Source organism: Acomys minous (assembly GCF_964271855.1).
Source record: "Acomys minous genome assembly, chromosome: 5".
NCBI classification, from domain to species: domain Eukaryota; kingdom Metazoa; phylum Chordata; class Mammalia; order Rodentia; family Muridae; genus Acomys; species Acomys minous.
This window is the reverse complement of record NC_140494.1, coordinates 108,271,267-108,281,196: the sequence shown is the minus strand read 5'-3', so window position 1 is coordinate 108,281,196 and position 9,930 is coordinate 108,271,267. Positions and strand designations below refer to the sequence as shown.

General features: G+C 44.5%; 1 protein-coding gene across 1 annotated transcript in view; it reads left to right on the top strand.

Moving 5' to 3' along the window:
- The window catches only part of REXO2 (RNA exonuclease 2), a 12,506-nt gene extending 5,415 nt beyond the window's left edge, over positions 1–7,091 (top strand). The window contains exons 3-7 of the mRNA XM_084781566.1: positions 47–124; positions 755–866; positions 2,232–2,340; positions 3,411–3,464; positions 6,653–7,091. Coding sequence (XP_084637692.1) covers positions 47–124; positions 755–866; positions 2,232–2,340; positions 3,411–3,464; positions 6,653–6,782 — 483 coding nt within the window. The 3' untranslated portion in view covers positions 6,783–7,091. The remainder of the gene's footprint in view (positions 1–46; positions 125–754; positions 867–2,231; positions 2,341–3,410; positions 3,465–6,652) is intronic.
- Positions 7,092–9,930: the final 2,839 nt, after the last annotated feature.

The following is a 9,930-nucleotide window of genomic DNA, read 5'->3' as shown; positions in this document are numbered from 1 at the left end:
CAGCTTCTGTGGATTCTCGATGACTCATGGCTTTTCCCACCCACAGGGTCCCAACTTGATTATCAAACAGCCGGATGAGTTGCTGGACAGCATGTCTGATTGGTGCAAGGAGCATCATGGGAAGGTAACATTACCAATTAACAAGATTGCTGCTTTGGGGAGCGGTCACAAGCTTGTTGCTCGCACATCTGAATTCTGTGCCCTTTGGTGGATGGTGTTATAAAAGGGTTTTAGACGAAGATGGCTTGGCAAGCCTGGGCAGCTGCTTGCTTGTTCGCTTTTCATCTTTGGGACCTCTTGAGATCACCTTCTCCTGAACGTCCTCCTTTTTTCCCCCTCTCTTCTACGTTCAGTCTGTCACGAACGCATGGTGGAATTTCAAGTGTTACTCAAGTCAGTCTTTTGGATAAGGTTAGAACTTGGCCTGCAGAGAAGGTGACTACTGCTCTTCCGTTAGTAGCTGTTTCTTCCCAGAGGTTCTGTCCTTGGACTCTGAGCACCATCTTTTCTGACTGTGGAAGTGCTATTAACAATCAGGAACATAACTTAACTTGGTTCGGATTCCTTAAGATGCACAAAATTGGTGTAGAGATGACAATTTCAGTCCATACTTGGACCCACCTCCTCCCCTGCCCCCAAACTGGTCCAGCTGTGGTTGTAATTTAGCTATTTTAGAAGTGAAGTTTCCTTTCCGGATACCTCTGAAAACTGATGTCATGTGTTTCTGGTGGGGGCTGGGCGTTCTCTCTTGCAGTCTGGTCTCACCAAGGCAGTGAAGGAGAGCACAATTACACTGCAGCAGGCAGAATATGAATTTCTGTCCTTTGTACGACAGCAGACTCCCCCGGGGCTCTGTCCACTTGCAGGTAAAATCCAATCCTATGTCGTCTATCTTGTAGACTAGTCTCCTATAGTAGTGGTTCAAGAGACTGAAGTCCCCGGGAGACCAGCTGAGACCATCCTTGCCTCCCACTCACCTGATTCGGAGTACACGTCTCACTCTTGTGTATCGGTGACATGGCTTGGAGCTTGATCTGAGAACTGAGAAACACAGATGAACTCAGCAAAAATTCCCTACTGCTCCCCCTCCCCCCCTCCCCGCCCCCCACATTTTTATTATGGAAAAAAAATTCCAGATGCACAGAAAAGTTGGATTTGGTCATCATTAATCTTTGCCACGTTGGGTTTTCCCCTATATTTTTCTTGCTGCTTTTGGACAGTTGAAAATAAACTGCAGGCTTTGTGACACTTGGTCCTAAAGTCATCGTGTTACCCCCCCCCCCCCCCAAGCAGCTCATAAGAGTAAGGACATTTTCCTATGAAACACAATATGATTGTTGCATTGGAACTCATAATGCCATTTAAGAATACCTGTGGTACCCAGCCCACATTTGAAGATCCTAACGTGTCTGTTTTTGAACCTAGATTGAGTCATTGCTCATATATATTTTATTTGGTCATTTCATCTCTAGTTTGTTAGTCTAAAGTCATTTACCTTTTTTTTTTTTAACCCCCCTCCTCCCAGTGACATTGACTGTTAAAGGGATCAGGTCTATTATATTAGGATTTTTAAAGGGTTGACATTGTCAGAGGGTAGGTAATGTGCTGTGGGGGAGTGTTTGCATTTCTGTCTATAAATTAGTGTGGTAACTAACACTTTAAATACAAGGAAAAACTTTGGCATTACATATACGAACATATATTGTATAAAAAAAATGTTTTTCTTAGCCAATGCGGCTGATGTCTATTTTGGAGTTCTCACTTAAAACCCAGTGTTTATAACGTAAGTTACTGTATGGAAACATGAATATGGACATGATTTGTCAAGAATATTGGAATGTAAAATAAAGATTTGCCTACTCTATGATTCAGTTAAATATTTAGTGTTAGTGGTGTGGATTTTGTGGTACTGGGAACAAACTTTGCACATCTGTATGAACTCGAAAAGTAACAGAGCTAAAGTCAGTGCTTGGAATGCTACACTGTCACTGCCCACGACAGGCCGCTTAGGAGTTTTACTGTGAGCTAACCCTGCTGGGGAGCCTGTGTCTGTAACCTGCCCCAAAAGAACTCAGCCTTGATGGAGACATCTGGAGATACTTTTAGGAACAGTTTGAAAAAAAAAAAAAAAAAAAGAGTTACCTTCCATTTCAGATATGACCTGTGAGTGTTTGTGTTATGCCATACACTGTAAGAAACGTGCAGACGCCATGTGCTTCGTGTCTTTCTAGGGAACTCAGTTCATGCAGATAAGAAGTTTCTTGACAAACACATGCCCCAGTTCATGAAACATCTTCATTATAGGATAATTGATGTGAGCACTGTTAAAGAGCTGTGCAGGTAAGGGCTCTGTCTAGGATTCATTATCTTGCCCCATGTAGCATGTTTTAATGGAGGATTTGTAGAAAACAAAGGAGTAGAATTAGCGGTGCTGAATAGGCCTTTGTCTTCCTCATCTCATTCCGTATGCACTGTATATGTATTCTAAGTGGTGAGGCGTGGGAGAAATAAATGTCAGAAGTCTTCCACACAGAGTTCATTAAACCCGAGAATTTGTGCGCTGGTCTCCCCACTGGGAACAGAGATAAATAGCTCCTGCGTGTCCCAGGGGCCAGTGAGTTGACAGAGGTATAAAAGCGAAACAAAACAAAACAAAACAAAACAAAAGTCACCCAAAAGTAGACTGCCTGGGGACTTGTGTAGTGGGAATGTGCATGCAGAATGTGAGGGGGCCAGGGAGAGTTTAGGGTGCTGCAGCAGAAAGAAGAGTCAGAAAGTTCTCTATCTAACGTACCTACCACCTTTGGGATGGACTTCAGAGGGAGCATTTTCTGAATGCCAGCAGAGATGGGAGGATGCTAAGGAATCGAAAGCTAAGACAAAACAGGCATAGGGATGCTAGGATGCAGCACAATTAGTGGACCATTTGCCTAGCATACAGGGAGTTCTGCCTTGGTGCCCCAGCACTGCATGTACAGGGCGCAGTGGTGCACACCTGTAATCCCAGCAGGCAGATACATAGGACAGAACCTGGGGCGAGGGCTGGGTTGATGTTACGGACTTAGGAATCCTCCTCTGCGTGGACAGACTTGTTTAAAGAGAGTGTCTCAGGTGAAGAGAGGAAGAGCCTTTCTCAATGTTGATGACTCGGAAGAGGCTGGGGCTGTAGCACAGTTGGTGAGTGCTTGCTTAGTAGACGCTCTGGGCTTGAGGCCTAGCCCCTCACAAACCAGGTAAGGTGCCTGTTAGAGCACTCTGGAGGTGGAGGCAGGAGGATCAGAAGGCCAGCCTGGGTTACCGGATGGAGACCCTGTCTCAAGCAGAAACTAGTAGATAAATGACTTGAAGGTGATTGCTCAGTGTGCTTGAGACAGCTTCCTTTGAGAGTTTATAATTTTTACTGTGTATAGACGCTGGTATCCAGAAGATTATGAATTTGCACCGAAGAAGGCTGCTTCTCACAGGTAAGATTGGGACCTTCCAAGGGCGTACCAGTCTGACACACACTTAACCCCAATTCTGACTCCTTAAACAATAACCTCTGGTCTCCATTCTTTATTTGGTAAAAGGTAAGTGTGAGTAGTGCAAGGATGACTTTATACCCTGAGTCCCAAGGGTGCTGCTCCGGCTCCTTGCCTCTGTTCTCAGCAGGAGTCTCTCTTCAGCCGTTTGGTTTTTTGTTGCTGTTGTTTTGTTTTTAGTTACATAATCTGTTACAGTCTTAAAATTTGGCCTTGGGACTAAGATGAAACAATCTGTGACCTTTGACCTTTGTAGAAGCTAGCACTGTTACTTTTCCCAGAGAACACAGATATTTGGTCATCTGAAGTCAGAACTCTGTAAACTTTTGTATTCTACCTGGATTTTCTGGTGTGTCTGCCTGCAGCCCCAGGCACAAGCTGCTTTAAGTTTTGGAGCCACTTAGAAAGGGCAGCTGAGCTGGGCCGGTGGTGTTGCACGCCTTTAATCCCAGCAGTCGTGAGGCAGAGGCAGGCGGATCACTGTGAGTTCGAGGCCAGCCTGGTCTACAAAGCAACTCCAGGCCAGACAAGGCTAAGGCTAACATAGAGAGACCCTGTGTCGAAAAACCAAACCAACCAACCAACCAAACAAACAAACAAAAACCAGAAAGGGCAGCTGCCTGATAAGGATGGTCTCAGGGAAACAATTGGTTTACTGATTTGCTTAGTTGATACTGTAGTGTACAGTTGGAGGCATCACAGAAAGATGAGTCCCTGAGCTAGGATGGCCTATTGTGTCCACAGGGGGTGTCCCCAAGCGATAGCCTACTAATTCAGGTGTAAGATACTTTATCAGAAACAATGAGGTTTGGAATTTTTGGAGTTTAGACTTAAGATTTTACTGATTTTTTTTATTTGTGCGTGCGAGTGTGAGTCCTTGTGTGTGTGGTGTGTGTGAGTGCTTATATGTGTGTGTACGTGCTGTGTATGTAGTATATGTGATGTGTGTGTGTTTGCGTGTGCTGTGCGTGTGTGAGGTATATGTGATGTGTATGTATAGTGTATGTGATGTGTGTGCTGTGCGTCTGTATGTGGTGTGTGAGTGTATGTGTGTGGTGTATGTGTATGTGCTCTGTATGTAGTGTATGTGATATGTGTGGTGTGCATCTGTATGTGCTGTGTGTGTGTATGTGTGTGCTTTGTGGTATGTGTGTATGTGTATGTAGTGTAGGTGATGTGTGTGTGTGTGCATGTGCTGTGTGTGTGTGGTGTATGTGATGTGTGTGTGAGGGCTTATGTGTGTGTGTAGTGTATGTGATGTGTGTGGTGTGCGTTTGTGTATGTAGTGTGTGGTGTGTGTATGTGTGTGTGCTGTGTATGTGTATGTATTGTATGTGATGCGTGTGGTGTGCGTATGTGTATGTGATGTTGGTGGTGTGTGTGTGCTGTGTTTGTGTGTGTGAGCAGTCAGAGGAGGGTCCCTAGGGTTCCAAAGTCTCCCACTCTAGCCTAGTTGGGGCACTCCAGACCATTCAGAGACCCTGTCTCACAATAGGATGGCATTCTTGAAGATGATATCCTCAGGTGTCCTCTGACCTACACATGCATACACATGTATATGTGAGAAAAAATGTATTTTTTAATGTGTATCTCCAAATAATACTTCAAGTTTATTCTTTGACAATATCATACATATTTACAAGGTAACTTGATCATATGTACCCCTAACTCCCACCCTTCCCATCACTAAATATTCCTTTTTTCCCCCAGACAGGATTTCTCTGTATAGTCTTGGCTGTTCTAGACTCTCTTTGTAGACCATGCTGGCCTCAAATTTACAGAGATCTGCCTGTCTCTGCCTCCAGAGTGCTGGGATTAAAGGTGTGAGCTACTGTACCCGGCTCCTTTAAACATTCTTTAAATGTTCCCTTCCTGCCTTCTGTCTTGTTCTTTGTTTTTCTTTCTTTGTTTCCTTCTCTCTCTCTCTCTCTCTCTCTCTCTCTCTCTCTCTGTGTGTATATATGTGTGTGTTTGAGGCAAAGTCTCTCTGGGTAGCCCTGGCTATCCTAAAATATACTATTTAGACCAGGATATCCTCAAACTCTAGAGATCTGCTTGCCTTAGCCTCCCGAGTGCTAGGATTAAAGGTGCACAGCACCACACCTGTCTTCCTTGTTTCCCCTTTCCTCCTCCTCATCTTCCTCCTCCTCATCTTCCTCTTCCCTATCTCCCTCTTCCTTCTCCTTCCTTTTTGTATAATCTACTGAGTGCAGTTAGTGCTGTGTGGATGTGGGGTCATCCACTAGACTATGGGTGGCCCTGCCATGAAGAAAATTGGCCCACACCTTTGATAGCCATCACTTGCTGAAAGTTCTTCACCTAGGGGTGGGAGGTCATATATGACTTAGGAATGTAGATTATTGCCTTAGTCATAGAAACGAGTGCCATAAACAACTCCGATGTTTGTTCAGTGACTTCTCCAGAAGAGGCCCTTTGCCCACCATAATGTATTGATTTACGTGCATACATTTTAATAATCTTGGTTACCTGATTTTTCAGGTTCCAACAGCTGAGAAGCAGCATGTTGGCTGAGAAAGGCTGTCAGGTTGAGGCAGGCTGTTACTGGTCCTAGCCCAAGTTACCACATGAGAGGAGGCAGAGCCTCCTTTATGGTTCGGTACTGTCTGATCAGGATAATTGGTGTTCATTAGAATGGCTGAGTCATGAGCTGTGGTGGGTATGTGGGATATTCAGGCCAGTGATACCCCAACGTATTGTATAGTGTTTCCCAGACTTTGGGTCATGGACTGCCGGTAAGTAGTCCATGAACGTGGTCGGTTACATTGCAGAAATATTGTATGTATGTAGTACCGCGTCTTCTTAGGAGCTCAGAGTATGTATTAAGCCAGTAAATGCTTTGCAGCGAACATTAGAAAGGAAATAGTTAACTGAGACCCCCTCCACCACAGACACATCGCAGACCTCTGAAACACTTTGGGAATTTTTAATCTCCTACGTTAAAGATAAATGAACACCAGTACCACTTAGTGAACACTGTGGTGTTCACTTCTTTCCATACTAGCTTGTGGCTACTGACTGGTTCTTAGGTGACTTGTAAGAAGTCACGATTTTTCATTTTTAGTGTTTGGGCCTTTTTTTTTTTTTCTTCAGTGTGGTGTGTTTGCTTGTAGGGCACTCGATGACATTAGCGAAAGCATCAAAGAGCTTCAGTTTTACCGAAATAACATCTTCAAGAAAAAGACAGAAGAAAAGAAGAGGAAAATTATAGAAAATGGGGAGAATGAGAAGACTGTGAGTTGATGCTGGTTCTCACGTCACACAGCCCAGCTCTCCAGAAGCTGCTGTAGTGCCTCCCTTTCCTGCTGACAACTCGGCACGACACGTTTTCTAAAGAAAAAAATTTTTCCAGTTAACTTTGCATCTCCAGTTTCCTTAAGCAGACATCACTGTTTGTCTCTTCTAATCTGCTGTCTCTGTCACGACACAGCCAGAGACTCCATTGTAAGCTTCAGGCCACGCCCACCCCCTCAGTCCCTATCTGCATTTGCTTATAGGCCATTCCTTTTGTTTGAAAAAAAAAAAAATAAAGCTAGTTCTATTGAAATGCAACCCTTTCTGTACCATCTATTCTGCAGTAATTTCTGTTGGGGAAAGGTGTTTTTTCTTTTTCTTTCTTTTTTCTTTTTCTCCAGACAGGGTTTCTCTGTGTAGCCTTGCCTGTCCTGGACTTACTTTGTGGATCAGGCTGGCCTTAAATTCACAGAGATCTACCTGCCTCTGCCTCCCAAGTGCTGGGATTAAAGGTGTGCATCACCACGCCCAGCTGCAATGTCTCTCTCTCTCTTTCTCTCTCTCTCTCTCTCTCTCTCCTCTCCTTTCTCATAATTTAATATGTATTATTAATTTATTATTATGTATTATTATGCCTGCATGTACACCTACTTGCCAGAAGAGGGCATCAGATCACATTATAGATGGTTGTGAGCCACCATGTAGTTGCCGGGACTTGAACTCAGGACCTCTGGAATCATAGTCAGTACTCTTAACCACTGAGCCATCCCTCCAGCCCAGAAAGGTGAATTTTCAAGTAGTATAGCTAAGGCTTAACATCTCAAAATGCAGTTGAATTAAGTTGTGTGTTTCAAACAGGAAGTAAACTTACTTTATTTTGCTTTACAGAACAAGAGTAGAGTGAGGGGCCCGGGGGTCTTGGCACACACCTTTAATCCCAGTTCTCAGAGGTAGAGGCAGGCAGATCTCTGTGAGTTCGAGGTCAGCCTGGCCTGCAAAGAGAGTACAGGACAGAGAAACCCTGTCTCCAAGAAAATCTTAAAAAAAAAAAAAAAAAAAAAAAAAAAAAAAAAAGAATAGAGTGAGGAATTAGGTCCTAAGAAGATCTGGGTTCGTCATTACCCAGTCAACAGCTGTGGGATACGCTGCTCTCCACCATGGTCAGGAAATTCAGGAAGGCACACTGCATTCTGTAAGCAGTCCCTAGGCTTTGTTGGCTAGAGTGTATGTACAGGGCAGTCACCGTGTCAGGTTTATAGACCCAAACTAGTCTAGTCTGTTGCCTTAGGTAAAGTAGCCTAGAAGGGATTTCAGTGTAAATATGTTAACTCTCCCCCCCCCACACCCCCAGTTTAGCTAGTGAAGACCACCCGACGAAAGTGCCTCTCGCCAGTGTGGGCAGTAGAGTCACCTGTAGAACTGGTCTAGTTTCTTTGGGCGCCTCATTCCGACAAACATTCCTTAAAGGCTCTCTAGAGTTGGGAAAGGCTGGCCTGCCTCTCACTGAGAACCACTGGGAGGAGGGACTTTTATGATGGTCTCTAAGTTAGATCTTCATTCAGCTACCTAGTTCTTGCATAAGCAGAGTGGAGTGGTCCTAAGGCATGCTAGTTACCCATACAGAGAGCCCTGGGCTGTGGACTTGAGTAATTGATATCTTCACCTGAGAAACACTTGGATGTGGCCTGAGCTGTATGTACATTTCCTAGATGTCTTCAGGGAAATAAATGAAGTTTTAGTAGAGTTTCAACAGATTCAGCTTCCGGTTCACATACCCAATACAAGTTTGGGGGTCTGGAGGGATGGCTCAGTGATTAACAGCATTGGCTGCTTCCAGCATTGCCTGGGCTCTAGTCCCAGCACCCACGTGGTGCCTCACAACCAACACAGCAAACTCCAGTCTCAGGGAATCTGATACCCTCTTCTGGCCTCTGGGTGCTGCATGTATGTGGTGCACAAAGGGTCTTACATATAAAAATAAGTTTAAAAACCATTTGAGTAGATAAAGATGCTGGAGAGATGGCTCAATAATAACCTGCTTTTGCAGAGGGCTTGAGTTTGTTTTCCAGCACTCTTGTTGGATGGCAGCAACCAACCACCAGTTACTGTAGCTTCAAGGGATCCGACGCCCTCTTCTGGTCTCTGAAGGCACTGCACATAGACACACATGCAAAGTTTCACTGAGGTTGCATGCCAGATACCTTGCATGATATGTTTACAATGAAAAAAAAATCATTTATTTATTTTATGTATGTGAGTGCTCTACTTGGCATGTACAGCTGCATCCCAGAAGAGGGCACCAGATCTCATTATAGGTGGTTGTGAGCCACCATGTGGTTGCTGGGAATTGAATTCAACCTCTGGAAGAGCAGACGTTGCTCTTAACCGCTAAGCCATCTCTCCAACCCCCGCTTTACAATTCTTAACAGTAGCAAAATTACAGTTGTAAAGTAGCAATGAAAATAATTTTTTGGGTGGGGCCCGTCACTGTGACATGAACTGTATTAAAGGGTTGAGAACCAGTGCTTTTAACTCAATGGCTCAAATAGTTAAAGCTAATGAGCAAACCAGCGGGTCCCTGTAGGTGGGGAAACCCTGCGGCTTTAGTGCTGGGGTCTGGTTCACGGTGTCTGCCACCTATTCTCGCATTAGCATCTGTAGCTTTCCTGAGGACTAGAGTAATAGGCAATGACCATCTTGCCAAATTTTAGGTGGAAACACTAAGCCTCCCTCAACAGCTCTGGGTAACTATGATTACGATCACTTACTGTGTCACAGGCACCGAACTTGGCGCTTTAGCCAGGGCACTCCACTTCGTTCTGACAACTCTTTGGGCCAGGTGTCATTAGCCTCACTTTACAGATACTGAACACTGGAGTTCAGGTAAGAGAACTTTCCAGTACAGCAGGGGCTTGAATTCGAATCCAGCGTTTGAGAAGGAAGCCCTGTTTCTAACTATACTACCTAATATGGTCGTCTGAAAACAGATGTTGGCACATGCCGTGTCAGAGAACCAATAATCCCGCTCACATACAGTCCCTCCTAAGGCTGTAACCCTTTAACACAGTTCCTCATGTTGCGGTGACCCCGCCCATAAAATTATTTTTGCTGCTATATAACTGTCGTTTTGCTAATGTTACGAATTGTAATGTAACCA